Genomic DNA, 17,378 nt, shown 5'->3' on the forward strand with positions numbered 1-17,378 from the left:
ATGTTACTAAGTACCCAGTCGCTGAGCCAGGATTGGAGCGGGACGAAAATTAATTTTTTGTCTTGTATAATATTAATATTTTTTTTATCTATTGACCTCATATCTTTATGAAACTCATTTAGGTAATTTCTTATTAAAATATTAATATTTAACAATATTTTAAAAACTGAAAAAATGTACCGTTGGCCAGGTCCGACATAAAAAGTAGTTCAAAACAATAATTAAAAATAAAGTGCCTTGACTAAAACGATGTTTTTAATTATAATTTTTTTTAAAAATAAAATAAAAGACTGCAACCAAGTTGTCCTAAAAAGTGAATCTTTTAAGTTAGAGCAAATCCATTTTCTTTATATGAAATCACTACACAAAGAGAAACACAACCATGCAAATGAAAAGAGAGCAAAAGGATAGCAAAAAGGCCAAAACTTTTATTAACCAAAACATAGCATATGAAAATAAAATAAAAAATACAGAAAATGTTACACATAGCACACACATTAGATGAGGTAGAGGTAGATTTTAACTTGAATCTCAAATCAGAACTTCCAGAAGAACATTTAACAGTAACATCAGTATCTTGTTTAGCCTTCAACTCCATTAATTTTTTTTCAAATTTTTTGGGATAGCGGCCACCCACCCTAGCCTTCCCCTGTACCTATCAGTTAAATATATTATTTATATCCATAAATAATGAAGAACGAGAGGAATCTCCGAAGAGTTGGAGTGGCAGCTGTTCTGCCACCAATAGGTAGAAAAGCCCCATGACTCCAGTGTGCCCTCTGCTGCTGCTGTAGTTAGACTCTAGAGTTAAAGTTTCACCATCAAATATCTTGACAGAACCTGGTTGAGGATAACAAGTGGACATTCCTACAATGTAGTTTGCCTCATTTCCTGCTTCCTTTCCATTTCCATAACTTGGTAATGAAGAACATATAACTCTTCCATCCTGAAAATGTTATGCACATCTTTTAGAAAACAAAGCTTCACTACCATCGTCCATCCCTTTTAATTTCAAGGGCAGAATCATTATTCATTACCCTCTTCCATGATTGGTTTTATTATAAAGTTATGTCACTAGAAAGTGATATCCAAATATTAATTTAAGAATGACTGTAACACCCCATGGTGCCGATCACAGTGGTTAAAAGTGAGTGTTTGAATCCCAAGAATGAAAATTCAATCCTAGGAAAAGCATCTTTAGGACAATCTTTGGTTTTTATCACACCGGGTCAAAATTGCGCAATTAACATATTTCCAAAAAAAGAATGACTGTAACTGTGGAACATCACCTGTCCATAAAGAGTTGATCCAGTTCCACCTGAATGCTGATGAGCAACACCATAGATGACAAAACCACCACTTTGCATTGGGAGACTTGTCCTCTTCACATGATGACAGCCATTACCATCCTTATTGCCTCTGCTGCAAGGTTCAACATGATACTCAATCTGTAACAAAGAAATCTCAATTGCTCATTTATACCATTTTGGATTCAAATTGACATTGAGACAATCTACATTTTTCTTGATGAATTCACTTACCAGGCAATCATGATATGGGCTCATTCCTTTGGAATTATCTGATATTTGCAAAGTATCAGTTACATCAAGTATATAAATCTTAACAGGCACTATAAAATCATTCCAATCAACCCATTTTACTGTGTATCTTAGGTAGAGGCTTCTCCTTGGGCCCTCAAAGCGTTCCCTCAACCTGCACTGAGTATAATCATAGCAACAATACAAACCTCCTAAATAATCTGACCTCAAAGGCCTTCCATATTCATCCTTAGTCACATTATAAAGGTCACACTTGCACTCAGTGCACCCCATCTTATCCTCTACACCACGTGTATCAATGGCATGGATACTCACCATCCATTTCTCCTCATACCCTTCTGGAATTTCTGCAGGATTACCTATTTCTATACCAAAAGGATCTGGAATATCTGTAGCTGTTCCTCGTGTTTCAGATCCAAGTCCAAAATACTGTCCAAGAGCATCTTCCTGGCATATGCCACTGTTTCTTACTATATAACCAGACTGGTGAAGCAACCTGTGGGCATCATACTGTGTGTGTGTCACATGCTTAGGTTGATGGTATCTTGCAACAACCCAATGGTGGAGATAAGTTTCATGGAGAGGTATAGGGTTGCCAGCTTCATCAACTACTTCAGCATTGAAACTCTTGAGTGCAACATGACCTCTTGGAAAATCAATATCATAATAATATTTTTTGGCAACTGATCCCGGTCCTAGTTCAAACTTGGGAGACAGATAAACAACTGTTTTTATATTATTTTCACTCTTCCCAAGAACACCTGAGTATGGTGTGCCCAATACCAGCAGAAGAAGTATTGCCAAAAAAAGTACCAAATCTTGAGATACAAAACACATGTTGATCTGTCAGCAAAATCTTTATTAATAATTAACTAATTATTGATTAAAGAAAGATATTAAAATATGCAGATTGTAAAGAATGATATATATTCATCAAATTCACTGACAACACAATACAAGAGAATTCTTCAATCAGAAATGAACAAAAGGGAAATCTAGATGTAGACAATCATGTCCAAGTAGTTCTCTTTGGAAGCATACAAAGAATTCAGTAAACTATAAACAAGTAAAACAGAGTTTGCAAAAAAAAAAAAAACGTAAAAGCATATACAGGGGTATCCAATCAGCCAACTAAACTACAGAAACGTGATGAACAATTATGAAAAGGGAAATAAAATAAAACCTACAATAATCATCTAATGCATAGAAAAAGGGAAAAATAAGTGAAGAAAAAGCATATAGTAGTTTTAGAGTGTGTATATTCTAACTACCAAAAATTTTCACTACTAACTTACTACCCATCACACCACCATTGGATTAAAGAGAAAGAATTTTAAAAAGTGTTTGAGGAGAGAGAAAATGTTAATCTAATGGTGATTAGATAGGTAGTAAGTTGATAGTGAAAATTTTTGGTAATGAGAATATCCTCCTCGTAGTTTTATGCCAGTACAGAACGTTCGCGGTCTGGATTGGATCGGTTTTTGAAGCAAAAAACATCTGATCCAATCCTTTCGGTTTGATCATATAATCATCCATTCGGTTTGGATTTTTTTTCAAATCTGATCCGATCCAATCCGATTTTTTTCAGTTTGGATTAGATCGATTTTCGGTTTTTTGAAAATCCCAAAATTTATTTCTTGATTATTGTGCAAATTACATCTTTCTATATATTGGCTTTGAAATTTTTTATTTTTTTTTAAATACAAAAACATTAGTAAACTATAATATAATTTTTTTGTGGACAATGAGATATGATATGAAGGTTTACAAAGATAAAATTTTATTGGTGAGATATGACTAGATTTTTTCTTGGCTTTAGTTGATGGATTAATGAGTCTTGGATTTAGAAATTTTTGGGCTATGATTAGGGAAAAACCCAAGTAGGTAGAGCGGAATTAATATATTAGATCGGTTTTTATCAACCCATCCAAAAACCGATCTAAATCCAATTAAAATTTGCGATTTTTTTTCAGTTTTCGATTTTTCGATTTATTCGGTTATCGATTTTTCTGTTCGATTACCGCGGTTTGGATCGGTTGATAAACATAGTATATGAACACAAAAAAGAAGTAAAAAAAAAAACATAACTTAAACAAAATTAAGATTTGGGTAATCTCAAACAGAATAAATTGTAACAGGAGGATAAAATTCATGAACAACCAATAGCATGAGAGGCATAAGTACCCACCCAGTAAGAAGTTAAGTGGATCTTACAAAAACCATTCATGTTAATCCGAGATATCAAAGATGATGACGACGACGATAACAATACGAGGAAAAAAAGGAGGCAACGATGGTAGAAGTAATGGTTTCAAGTACATACCTTAAATGAATGACACAAAACAGTTGGGCTTTGATGAGATAGAGTGTAAAGTGTATTTACTTATTTATAGAGGAAGTGAAAAGAAGCGCCCTCTCTACTGAGAGTGTTCATTCATGCTTTTACTATTGGGAAGCGAAAAATATTATTAATTATATAAAAGAAAAAGTGTATATTCAATGATATAAAGTTGTATTTTTGTTTACCAAAAAATAATTATATTTTTTTAAGACAGAGAGAAATAATACTTTTTTTAGAAAAAGTGAGAAAAAGTTCATATGATATTACTTTAAATCACTTATATTTTTGTATTTTTTTTAATAACTTAACTCTGTAATTTTTCCAATGTTATTAGATCCAGTTTGGTAATAGAATCGGTCGAGATATTAAGTCATTGGTTTAATCAGTGAATTATTAGTTCAACACTTGAATCAAATAAATATATATAAATTTAAAATTCATATTTCATATTTCAATTTTTTTTAAATTTTTTTTGACATAAAAGTAAATATTTAAGGTATCAAAGACCAAATCAAACAAAAAAACAAATGCAGTAGCCAGTACCAATTATATTAAAGAAAGTAAAAATAATAGAAATAAAAATTAAAAATTTAAATAATAAAAAAAATTGAAAAAAAGAGGAGATAAGATAAGGAATGTGTGGTGCATAGAAACCAAAAAGTAATATCTTCTGCGCATTTTCTCTTTCTCTCACTTATGGTATTATAGTCTCTCTCACTAATCTTCTCTTCAACGACCGAAGATGATGGCCGATTTTTCTTCTCACGTCTCCTCTTCATTGTATTAGACTCCTCCCTCTATGTGAGATCTAAATTGTTCGATTTCATTCCAATCAAGTTTTTTATTTTTTAGTCACTGATTTTAGTAAAATCGGTCGTGTCACACCGACTCACTTGTATTTTCGATCCATCGCTCTCCCCATATCGGGCACATGCCGGTTTATCGATTTTCAATTTGAATCCGTTGATTCGGTCTAATTTTTGTAACACTAATTTTTTTCCATTTATATTCCTTCTTAACACGGTTAAAAAATTAACTGAAGATATCTATTCTATCATTCTTAAAAGAAGAAAATAAAATAATAAAATAAAAATAGAATGAGCAAATATTGTGAAAAATTATAACTTTTAATAAAAGACAAAGAAAAAATAGTAAAAAAAAATCAAATGTGTCTAAATAAAAAATATAAAAAAAATAGAAGAAAAAAAAATCACAGTTATAAATTTTCAATATATTTATTTTTAATTTTTATATCCTTGGTCTATTTATTATTTTTATTCAGATACATTCGATCTATTTTATTCTCTCTCTTTTTTTATTAATTTTTACAAAAGTATTTAGTAGATGAGGTGAAACAAAAGTATTTAGTAGATGAGGTGAAACAAGACTAAAAAAATGGAGAAAAAAATAAGAAAAAAATAGAAAAAATAAAAAAAAAATGAAACATATCTAAATAAATAAGAATAAAATAGAGCTTACCAAAAAAAAAAATAGAAAAAAGAAAGAAAGAAAAAGACGAAACATATCTAAATAAAAAATAAATGAAGGATAAAAAAGAAACAATAAAGTAAAAATAAAACTAAATATATTGAAACTCATAATTGTGATTTCTTTTTATTTTATTTTTTTATCTTAATTTTTTCTTCCAATTTTTTTGTCTTCAGTAATTTTCTTTCACACACACACACATATATATATATATATATATATATATATATATATATATATATATATATATACATATAGCCATATCGTTTCTGCTTGAGATAATTTTATCCCCGGCTACTAAATCATAATCGTACAAAGATGGATCAATGATGATAAAAAAAGAGAAAAAAAGAGAGAATCATAACCATTCAAAAGTGAATCGATTAATATAAGAAAATAAATAAATAAAATGATATAGTTTGAGGCGGCCGAAGATAAACTTATCTCAAGTTGTCAGAGAAATATTTTTTCCTATATATATGTGTAAAAATTTGATATTTCGTTTTAACTGTTAATCTATGTGTATTTAAAGATTGTAATTTATTGAGTTATATTCATTAATTAATTATTAATTTTTAATAAATTACAATTGTCATGTACACATAAATTAATAACAAGATAAAATGTAACACTTCTTATTCTTAAGTTAATTATATCTCTATTTTAATTCATATTTAGACTTTTGGTCGTCACATATAGATTGCTGTTTGCAGAACATATCTTAGGAATATAAACCTTTCAAGTGAGTTGCTTAATTTTTTAATGATTGATGAACCCATATTGACATGTTTAAGATATAATTGAAACAGAATTTTTTTTTTGAGGCTAAATCAAAACTTTGGTGAAACATTAAGGACAAAAAAGAATTTTGGCTAAAAGAATGAGTAATGTGACTTCGATATTTCATTTAAAATTATGAGTAAAAAAACTTTAGAACGTATATTTTTTTATTCTACAGTTTGTTTTTAAAATAACACCAAACTTTGTTATAATATTAGTAAATTAAGATGAGGAGGGTTGTATTGACAACATTTTTTTTTTTACAAACTTACAAACTACACTATATCTTATAATCTTACTCGAAACTGTTTTACTGGTAAAACATAATGTAATTTGTAAGAATTTGTAAATAAATTTTTTATAAATATAACATTTTCCAATTAAGATTAACAAACTTTTTTTGGTACATAAGAATAATAAACTTAAGTTGTACCATTGGATTTTTTATTTTTTATTTTTTACTTGGATCATAACATTGGGGCAGTTGCAATGCCTTGATTAACTATACCTTGGTTTCAAAATAATTACCACTTTAGAGTTTTTAAATTAGTTAATTTTTAATGTTTTATCGATGTCTCTTAACATTAAATGAAATAAAAGACAACATTAATAGAATAAAAGAATAATTTAGTCAAATATAGTTCCTAAAATTAAGAGTATTAGATAACTGTTTTTATATAAGAAATGTTGACAATTCTCTTTTTAACACTTCTATTGTGTGAAATCTCATGTTGGTTCTATTAATAAAGAGTAAGCTTCTTAATATATAAAATCTTAAAACCAATGTTAGTAAGTTTGCTAACGTGTCGCTCTCTCCTTTAATCTTCACTTTATGTTCACACTTAAAATCACGTTGAAATATTTCCTCTTTTAGTAACATTTCAAATTCAAAATTTGAACTGGATAGGTGGAAAAATAGTTCAAAATTCATTGGTGGCAAACAATTGTATCAATATACCAATACTTTATGCATGGGTAGTTGTTAAGGCTATGCTGCATGGGTAATTGTTAAGGCTATTAATTGTTAGAAGCTTTAAAAAATAAGTTTTAATATAAAAAATGAATTTAGTATGTGTATAAATAGGATATGTGTTCTTATGTTTCGCTCAGTAAATCAAGGTTCTTCTCAATCTATTCTTCTACATTATCCAATCTAGGAAGAAAGCACACTCATTTTCAGTATCTGAATAGTTTTCTTTATATTTCGGTGGTGGAGTCCTGCAACCTTTGAAGCTATACATCCAGAGGGATCTGCTTGAGGAGCTACATGGCCTTATGTTGAAGATAAATCCTTCTTTGATGCAGTCCCCCTCCTTTTGAGATATTGTGAACCGTATTTTGGTATCTGAATCTAAAATATTGTTGCGCTTTTACTCATCATGCTTTTATCGTGTATATTACTTTTGTGCCATTTCCAAGAATAATGTTGACAAAAGAGAGGCACTTAAGAACCTGGATCTGAATCTTTTATGCCTTGACGAGATTGTTGATGAAGGGTATGCTTTGTCTTTAGCCAGAGTTTGTTATTTGCATAAAAGTTTAATTTATTTTTGAAATATTTCCTCCCTTGAAGGATGATACTTGAAACAAATAGACCACTTATTTCTGAAAAAAGTGACCTCCTATAACATGGATGCTGACTCCCCATCTATGATGCACCGACACTGACACGGGACACGACACGACACGCCGACACGTTAATTCTAAAAATGTCATATTTCGACACGTTGGGACACGTTTTGATATTAAATAATATTTTTAATATATATAATATAATTTATATTTAATACATATAACAGCCTATAATAAATCATATAACCAATCAAATATTCAAATTTCATAAAATAAATATAAACAAAAATAACTGTGCCACATTTATTATATATTATATGCTTTTTTGGAAGGTTCGGTGTAGTCTTTTTATAAAAGGAAAAACTATTCTCATGTCACATGAGACAAGTTTTCTCTCCTACACACGCTTCGATAACTGTGCCACATTTTCCCATTTTTTTTTTATTTTTTCAAGTGGGGGAACCCATTAATTTGTCTCTATGACATGAGATAACTAACTCATTCAACATGAGATTAATAAAACTCTTTTATAAATACATAAAAGTCCAAGCTTGATTCAAAAGTATGAAGACTTTCCAATGGTTAGACTTAGAACTAGCTTACAAAAATATTATTTATCTTTATTCCTTTCTTATTGATAATTATAAAAATATCACTTTACTTTTTATTTTTATTTTTAAAAATTTGTAAAAAAAGATAATGAAAACAACTTTTAAAGATGGATTGAACAGTTTATGTTGTTTGTGCCCCCACTAAGAGAAGTAATTTTTAAAGATTGGGCAAACTTTTCAAAGATGTTTCCAATCATGCAAGCAAAGTACGTGTATAGATAGACCAAAATGAGAAGTGAAACTCTCTATGAAGTGGTTTTCAAAAACAACCATTCCTATTTCAAAAAAAAAAAACCAATCATTCCCCACCCCCGTGGCCTGCCCTTTGCGTGTTCTATTTTGCTGTTGCTTGCACAACACGGCAACAAAATAGGTAATGCGGCTTAGAAACTACCGTGTTTTACATGATCACACCACCGAAAGTGTTTGTGGAGAGAAGTTGCCTGAAGCTACTGTCATTTAGAGAGTAAGAGTAACGGTAGCTACTCACCATTCATTCCGATATCTGAAAAAGATTCTGTACTTTGTATCTCATAACAGTGACTTAAATGTCACATTTTTTTAATTTTTTTTTCTAAATGCCATGCATACAATATATTTTATTAAATTGTCACGCGTTTTGTAACACCCCGTAGTACTCCGGTTCTTAACATACATGATATTTAACATTCACAGCGGAAGACTTTATTTGAAAAGGAATAAAGCATCTTATAAAAATACGAGTAAACTTTTTCCAAAACATTTCATAAAAACATTTCTAAAAACGTTCACGTCAGATACTGCGAAAGCGTAAATCTAAATATACATCTACTAATTAATCCCATGAGCCAGTATTAGTGGCCATTGACCATCAAGATATGACATCAAGTGTCATTCCTGACGGAGTCTCACAGACAGCATAACGGTTGTATTTCGGATAACTAGAAACATGATTCTACACATACAGATAACCTAATTAATACAACAATTTAAACAGATAGCTTGCAAGTCCCACACGGACTGCAATCCCCTTAATGGGTCAATACAACTAATAAGTCTCCATGCCCAAATTAACTGAATACATGCATCAAGTCTATATTAATTCGAAGTATAAAAGTATAAGTAAATAATCCATGGCTCTAAGAATACTATCATGAGCCTAAATAAATACATACAATAATCTCCATAAAATAATTAAGCATGTTAACAAGTCTACATGCCAACATCAAATCTAAACATAATATAAAATCATCAGCTGCATCATCAACTACTCCAATGCGGGGGCCTTGCCCCTAGAAGCATCACTACTACTCTGGGTACCTGAAATGATGTCCCCAAACGGGGTAAGATAACAACATCTCAGTAAGCTCAAGGTTCATAGAGGATCCTCTAACCCCTGAGCCCACTTCCTGCATAACAAGTCAGATATAAAGCATATAATACATACATACAGCATAAACATAGCATCATCATATCATCCTTGTGTAACCCTAGGGTCAAAGCCATAGACGGTTACACATGTGTGACTTCCAGGGTCAAGCCATAGACAGTCAACACAACCTCAGTATGAAATAGCTCCCAGAGTCAAGTCATAGGCAGCCTACACACCATGATCACTGGCCAGGATCCTCATAACATATATCATCAGTGCATCATCATAACATCAAGATCATATAACATCTATATGAATGTGAATGAATGCACATATACATCATACCATATACTTTCATACAATATAACCATAATGCCCACCATCATGGTGGGGCCACAAGAGAGAGGAGTCAACTAGAACTAAGAGCTTACCTTAGGGAGCTTAGCACAAGCCCACACTCCAATATAATACATATGCTCCAACAAAATCCTCAAGTGCACGGTTCTCTAGGCACACCTAGAGTAGGAACCATTCACATCATTAATTACATATTAATTAATCAAGTCATATCCACGACTTAATCATTTAATGATTCCACTTTTCATACTCATATGCCAATAATGTGCCCATTACAAGCCTAGACCAATTATAACTTATTACATATTTTAGTGCATTATTACAAGCCACTTTAATCTTCAATTACTTACATAGCTTAGAATCACATGCAAGGCTCACTTAGATTATTTTCAACTCATCCAAGTCATATTTATGATTATTATAAGTTACTAAGGGTTCCCATAAGCTCACTTAGCTTAAATATCACTTTTACGGTTTTTCCATAACTGTACATGCTTCTGTTTTCTAGTTACTGGGCGTGACTCACTTGTTATAAAATTCTCATCTTTTAGTATGTTAATCTAGACTCAATTACCTTTCCAAAAAGGTATCATATGCCTCATTTGAAGTTTCCTAGCTCCGGTTATCACCATTTGAAGTTGGACAAACAAAGCTGTTTGCCAACTCCGAACAGGGCCCTAAACATCCTTTACCATTTCTGCGATTATGAAAATTATACTAAATAATTTGCTCTAAAATTTTTATGTAGACAACTAGACACATTTATCTTTAATTAGACATATTATGAGCCTAATTTGAGTAATAATTGAGGGAGAAAAAATTCATGGAAGTGTCAGCCATGTACAGCACCCCTGCACATGCCTCCCTGTGCAGTCCTCACTCAAACGAACATACAGAATGGAATATATCTTCAATTGATACCAAATTTTGACACCACGTAGATAACATCTCAATAGTCAATTTGATATAAGGCACATCCCTATATGATCTCTGTGGAGGAAGATATGCTCTCCCCAATTTTGCCTAAAAACTGGTTACTTAGCCTTAAATGTGTTTACTTAACAAACCTTAATTACTTTTGATTATAAATCCTAATTCACATTAATTCTTGGATTTTTCTATTATTAAGTCACGTTATGAAATATCCTTAGTCCCATTATGTCATGATACTTAAATTTTACTAATTATTTAATTAGTGTACCTAAACCTTACTTTAGTCCAATTTTAGAGTTAAATCCTTGATTACTTTTGTTAATTAATCTCTACCCTTAATTAATCACCTAATTCATCATCTCCTTAATTTTAACACAACTAAACCCTTATGTACTTTATGGGGCAGATTTGATTAGCTATATTAATTAGGATTTTTAGCCATTATTAATCATGATTAGAGAGTTTTACTTAGAGTTAACCCACCTAGTTAATCTTTCTAATCATTTTTCCACACTTAACAACTTAATAACATTTTTTTGTCATCAAACCCTATCCTTACATGATATGGCTGAAATGTTCATGGTCCATTTTTGAGTTCATAGTCATCTTTTTACATGAACATCACTCAAAGGTCCAAAGGTGGCACCTTTAGTCATCCAATCCATCATTCCATGGTTCCAAACACACACACACTTAAGAATCATCATCAAACCATGACATTACGAAATTTTAAACAACATTCTCCTCATGAACATATCAAAACCAAGGCACTCAACAAGAAAAGGGAGGCTTTTGGTTCATATTTCCCAAGTGGGAGCTTACATCTTCAAGGTTTCTCCTTTAGCTCAAGTCTCCACCTTTTTCCACCAAGAACACACCTTTAGGCAAGCACACACCTTCATGAACATGCTCATGAGTTAGGCTCAAGAACATAAGAAGAAAAGATGATATTTTTCATGAAAAAATTTAAGAACACTTACCCAAAAATCAAAGGAAACAAGCAAGCAAGTGTGATTCTTCAAGAGAGCTCAAGAACACAACTCCATAGCCTTTGCTCTCCACAAAACCATGGCTGTTTGGGATGATAAGGGACACGAAATTTTTGATTCACACCATGAAAATGGTATGGTTGTGAAGAGGAGAGTGAGGGGAACAATCTTTGTGCAGGAAGTTTGGTGGTTTAGAGAGATTTAGGTGAAGAAATCTTAGAGAGAAGTGAGAGAGTTTTCAAAATTTGAAACTTAGAGAGAGAAGGAGGTGAAGGGCTGCTGATCAGAAATGGAAGGGAAGGAGAGGAGGGTGCCCTAATGAGGGGTGCCATGTCACTTAAGTGATATTCGTCCTTTAGTGAGACCCGGTGTAATTTTTAACTGATCCGTCGTCAAATTTTTACCCGAAAACTCTCAAGACCCTAACTTTAAGTACTTAACATTAATTTTGTCTAATTATCATGTTCATAACTTAAAAATTTGATTAGTAGGTCACAGATCCACTAACAGTTGTTTAATTGCACTGTAGTCTTTACCGGTGTTTTTAACTGTACCCGGATTTCATAATCTTCTTAACTTTAACATTTTTGGTCTAATTATGACTTGTTAGGCATATATTGGTCTTTATTTCTATTTTCTTATCTTTTTCCTGTTCCGGGATTCTACCGGATGCTGCTACAGCAGTACAAAATACCCGGCAGAAGTGACTTTTCAAAAATACCCCAATATGGGTATCAATCTTCACCAAATCATATCCTAACCTCATTCATGATGTTTATATCATTAGATTAGCTCTCTAACTATAATTTGCTAACTTGGAGCTATTCTACTAACTGTTATTACGTCAGCAGTCAAATTTGACAAATGAAAATTCATCTGTGCATAATACCTCAATATGGGTATCAAAATTCTTATAATTTTATGCTCATTCCATTTATGACTATAAGGTCATCATTATAACCCTCTAATTTAAAAGTCATATAATTAGGGTTATTATACGTTTAAATTTAATATCAGCCGTAGTGAACTTGGTTAGGCCACGTGACACATTCTCATTAGCGTACCAAATTTACTACCAGTCGTAGCGAACTTTGTCGCCCATGATTTTGTGACATATGCACACTTTACAAAAAAAAAAACTGATTGAACTAAATTTGTTATGATTGTTAACGAACTTGGTATGCTGATGAGAACATGACACGTGGCCTAACAAAGTTCGCTATAACTAGTAATAAATTTGGACTTGGGGCAACCTGGTAAAAATTACATGGTATTTAGGCAAAAATTTTAAAAAACATGACAATTTGGTCACTATTCATTATTTCTCTGCCATAACGACGACGATACGAATAAGATAATATTTAAATTATGTAAAAAAAAATTGTTTTTATTATTTTATCTATTAATTATTTAGATTAAATTTATTCATCAAATTGTTTGTTTACATGAATGTCTCTCTTCTAATGAAATTAACTTTGATTCCATAAAATTTTCAAATATAGTACACGAGTATGATTCTGTGCTTTGTCAAGAGCTTTACGGCACCCTTTCCGAGTGTTCCAATAATTAAATTATGAGGTTCCATTTTTCTATAATTGTGAAAGATAGATCATATTCATCAGAATCTAACGTCAGATTATCATTTTATTTTATTTTAAAAAAAAATCGGAATTCGACATCAAATACTGGTAAACATGTATCTGTGGCAGACAAAGTATTTCTGCCGCAGAGGTAGAAATACTTTTGCCTTAAATTATTAGATGAGTATTTAGTCAAAGATAAATAAATATGGTTCTATTAATCTAGAGACATTTCATCGTAATATGGAAGACAATTGTATGCGTAGACTGAGTTATATCATATGGTACCAAAAATATATTACATAGCCATATAAGCAAGAGTAAGTAATTTAGGACAACGGTAAAAACTATCACCAACACACGGAATCAAATGACTGATAATCCAATTACTATATTCTTCACACTAATGAATATACCCTTTGCCGGCTCTTGCCTGTGTTGTCCTATAGCTGCAGACAATGGACAAGTATAATATTTCCAATTACACTTCCCAATTGTGTCTTATTTCTTTTGATCATCATATACTTACTTACATAGATACCACCGATGACACTCCACTCCACATATATAAGCATGTTACTAATTACCTATCAATTTAATATATTATTTATATCCATGAAGAATGAAGAACGAGTGGAATGTCTGAAGGGTTGGGGGGGTGGCAGCTGTTCTGCCACCAATAGGTAGAAAAGTCCCATGACTCCAGTGTGCCCTCTGCTGCTGCTGTAGTTAGACTCTAGAGTTACAATTTCACCATCAAATATCTTGACTGAACCTGGTTGAGGATAACAAGTGGACATTCCTACAATGTAGTTTGCCTCATTTCCTGCTTCCTTTCCATTTCCATAACTTGGTATTGAAGAGCATATAACCCTCCCATCCTGAAAATGTTATGCACATATTTTAGAAAACAAAGCTACACTACCATCCCTTTTAAATTTCAAGGGCAGAATCATTATTCATTACCCTCTTTTATTTTATCATTGGTTTTAGTATAAAGTCATGCCACTAGAAGTTGATATTCAAATGTTAATTTAAGAATGACTGTAACACCACGTGGTGCTAATCACAGTGGTTAAAAGTGATTATTTGAATCTTATTAAGGTCGAAAAAAGTATATTTGGGGAGACCTTTGGCTTTTATCACACCCGAATTGAAATTGCAAAAGTATGTACATATTTCCGAAAAAAAAAATGTAATTGTTGAACATCACCTGTCCAAAAAGAGTTGATCCAGTTCCACCTGAATGCTGATGAGCAACACCATATATGACATAACCACCACTTTGCATTGGGAGACTTGTCCTCTTCATATGATGACAGCCATTACCATCCTTATTGTCTCTGCTGCAAGGTTCAACATCATACTCAGTCTGTAACAAAGAAATCTCAGTTCCTCACTTATACCTTTTTGGATTCAAATTGAGATTGAGACAATCTACATTTTTCTTAATGAATTCACTTACCCGACAATCATGATATGGGCTCATTCCTTTAGAAATATCTGATATTTGCAAAGTATCAGTAACATCAAGTATATAAATCTTAACAGGCACTATAAAATCATCCCAATCAACCCATTTTACTGTGTATCTTAAGTAGAGGCTTCTCCTTGGGCCCTCAAAGCGTTCCCTCAACCTGCACTGAGTATAATCATAGCAACAATACAAACCTCCTAAATAATCTGACCTCAAAGGCCTTCCATATTCATCCTTAGTAACATTATAAAGGTCACACTTGCACTCAGTGCACCCCATCTTATCCTCTACACCACGTGTATCAATGGCATGAATATTAACCATCCATTTCTCCTCATACCCTTCTGGAATTTCTGCAGGATTACCTATTTCTATACCAAAAGGATCTGGAATATGTGTAGCTGTTCCTCGCGTTTCAGATCCAAGGCCAAAATACTGTCCAAGAGCATCTTCCTGGCATATGCCACTGTTTCTAACTATATAACCAGACTGGTGAAGCATCCTATGGGCATCATACTCTGTGTGTGTCACATGCTTAGGTTGATGGTATCTTGCAACAACCCAATGGTGGAGATAAGTTTCATGGAGAGGAATAGGATTGCCAGCTTCATCAACTACTTCAGCATTGAAACTCTTGAGTGCAACATGACCTCTTGGAAAATCAATATCATAATAATATTTATTGGCAACTGATCCCGGTCCTAGTTCAAACTTGGGGGACAGATAAACAGCTGTTTTTATATTATTTTCAGTCTTCCCATGAACACCTGAGCATGGTGTGCCCAATACCAGCACAAGAAGTATTGACAAAGAAAGTACCAAATCTTGGGATACAAAACACATGTTGATCTGTCAAGCAAAATCTTTATTAGTAATTAACTAATTATTGATTAAAAAAGATATTAAAACATGCAGATTGTAAAGAATGATATATATATTCATCAAATTCACTGACAACACAGTAAAAGAGAAATCTTCAATCAGAAATGAACAAAAGGGAAATCTGGATGCTGACAATCATGTCCAAGTAGTCCTCTTTGGAAGTATACAAAGAATTCAGTAAACTATAAACAAGCAAAACAGTTTGCACAAAAAATATTAAAAAAAGGTAACAGCATATACAGGGCAGGGTATCCATTCAGCCAAATAAACTCCAGAAACGTCATGAACAATTATGAAAAAGGGAAAAATAAGAGAGGAAAAAGCATATAGTTTTTTTTTTTTTTAGAGTTAATCCAACTCTAATTGCTTCTTTGAGGTGAGTTGACTCTTTTAGTATCTCCACGAGCTTCAACTCTTTGAGCTGACTATAGAACTAATTCTGAGTACGAGGTGAGTCAGGAATGAAGATATTTAAATGTCTCTAAAAAGTAACATGGGAAGATCGAACTCAAACCCTTTCCTTTATGGGAAAAAGCATATAGTTTCATGCCAAAATATGAACACAAGAAAAAAGTAAAAGAGCATAACTTTAAACAAAATTAAGATTTGGGTCATCTCAAACAGAGTGAATTGTAACTGTAGGATAAAAATCATAAACAACCAATAGCATGAGAGGCATAAGTGCCTACCATGAAGCTAAAAGTATCTTATAAACTATTCATGTTAATCCGAGATATGAAAGATGACGATGATAACAATAACAATAAGAGGAAAAAAAAGAGAGGAGACAACGGTGGTTGAAGATGTAATGGTTTCAAGTATATACCTTAATTAGAGCCATGACACAACACAGTTAGGCTTTGATGAGATAAGAGTGTAAAGTAGATTTACTTATTTATAGATACCAAGTGAAAAGACGCGCCCTCTCAAGTGAGAATGTTCATTCAGGCTTGTAACTCTGGGAAAGCGAAAAATATTATAATTTATATGAAATTCATCAATTTTGCTTTTGTCTTTTTTCTGGAGAAAGGATCTAAATATGACTCATTGCACGTTCTTGTTTGGATACTGTGTAATGGGAAACTGGGTCCAAATTTCACGCCGAAACGAAACTCTACATTGTCACGAAATTCTGCATTGTTGCTTTCTATGTCCTAAGCCATGACGTATTGCAATTTGCAACAAAGGGTGCTCAAGAAGAAAACAAAAATAAGCTCTGCCAGAAGGTCAAGAACGTCACTATCAAGTATCAACGAAAGTGCTAGAATTATAATTTTAATGTTTGGAAAATAAAGTGAGATTGACAATCTATATGAATAATGATATTTACAAAAATTTTAAAGGCAGAAGATGAATTTATATTAGTATAACAATAGTAAATTTTATATTTCAATTGAGGGGAAAAAAAAGGTGTGTCATTTAATTTTAAAACTTTTAAAATTAAATTTTATATTTCTT

At 32.1% G+C, this 17,378-nt stretch overlaps 2 protein-coding genes and 1 long non-coding RNA gene across 4 annotated transcripts; all 3 read right to left on the reverse strand.

Annotated features, from left to right (window-relative positions):
• Positions 1–406: 406 nt before the first annotated feature.
• On the reverse strand, positions 407–3,993 carry LOC133287572 (uncharacterized). 2 transcript variants are annotated; one of them, XM_061485205.1, is made up of 4 exons: positions 3,883–3,993; positions 1,542–2,402; positions 1,290–1,448; positions 407–946 (listed from the first exon to the last, which is right to left on the reverse strand). In XM_061485205.1, the coding sequence occupies exons 2-4, from the start codon at positions 2,394–2,396 to the stop codon at positions 659–661; spliced, it is 1,302 nt and encodes a 433-aa protein (XP_061341189.1). In that variant the 5' UTR covers positions 2,397–2,402; positions 3,883–3,993; the 3' UTR covers positions 407–658. The 2 variants fall into 2 exon arrangements, with proteins under 2 accessions (XP_061341189.1, XP_061341188.1); XM_061485204.1 differs by lacking the exon at positions 3,883–3,993 and adding an exon at positions 3,748–3,874.
• Positions 3,994–9,332: 5,339 nt separating this feature from the next.
• Positions 9,333–12,255, reverse strand: LOC133287619 (uncharacterized). The gene is made up of 4 exons (XR_009748257.1): positions 11,973–12,255; positions 11,815–11,888; positions 10,134–10,218; positions 9,333–9,650 (listed from the first exon to the last, which is right to left on the reverse strand). It is a non-coding gene; the product is annotated as an uncharacterized LOC133287619 (long non-coding RNA).
• Positions 12,256–13,932: 1,677 nt separating this feature from the next.
• Positions 13,933–17,010, reverse strand: LOC133287579 (uncharacterized). The gene is made up of 4 exons (XM_061485216.1): positions 16,747–17,010; positions 15,027–15,887; positions 14,775–14,933; positions 13,933–14,442 (listed from the first exon to the last, which is right to left on the reverse strand). Exons 1-4 carry the CDS (start codon positions 16,759–16,761, stop codon positions 14,152–14,154), a joined length of 1,326 nt encoding a protein of 441 aa, XP_061341200.1. The 5' UTR covers positions 16,762–17,010; the 3' UTR covers positions 13,933–14,151.
• Positions 17,011–17,378: the final 368 nt, after the last annotated feature.

This window comes from Gastrolobium bilobum, unplaced genomic scaffold (assembly GCF_033153095.1).
Source record: "Gastrolobium bilobum isolate Gb01-03AN ecotype WA unplaced genomic scaffold, APGP_CSIRO_Gbil_v1 utg2365, whole genome shotgun sequence".
In the NCBI taxonomy this organism is placed as follows: domain Eukaryota; kingdom Viridiplantae; phylum Streptophyta; class Magnoliopsida; order Fabales; family Fabaceae; genus Gastrolobium; species Gastrolobium bilobum.

What these genes read in the sequence shown, in the direction of transcription:
- LOC133287572 (XM_061485204.1), bottom strand. Translation starts at nt 3,786, where the DNA reads ATGAATGGTTTTTGTAAGATCCACTTAACTTCTTACTGG. An exon ending in GCCCATATCATGATTGCCTG is followed by an intron (nt 1,449 to 1,541) that starts GTAAGTGAATTC and finishes TCTTTGTTACAG; the next exon opens with ATTGAGTATCATGTTGAACC. An exon ending in GATCAACTCTTTATGGACAG is followed by an intron (nt 947 to 1,289) that starts GTGATGTTCCAC and finishes TAACATTTTCAG; the next exon opens with GATGGAAGAGTTATATGTTC.
- LOC133287579 (XM_061485216.1), bottom strand. An exon ending in GCCCATATCATGATTGTCGG is followed by an intron (nt 14,934 to 15,026) that starts GTAAGTGAATTC and finishes TCTTTGTTACAG; the next exon opens with ACTGAGTATGATGTTGAACC. An exon ending in GATCAACTCTTTTTGGACAG is followed by an intron (nt 14,443 to 14,774) that starts GTGATGTTCAAC and finishes TAACATTTTCAG; the next exon opens with GATGGGAGGGTTATATGCTC.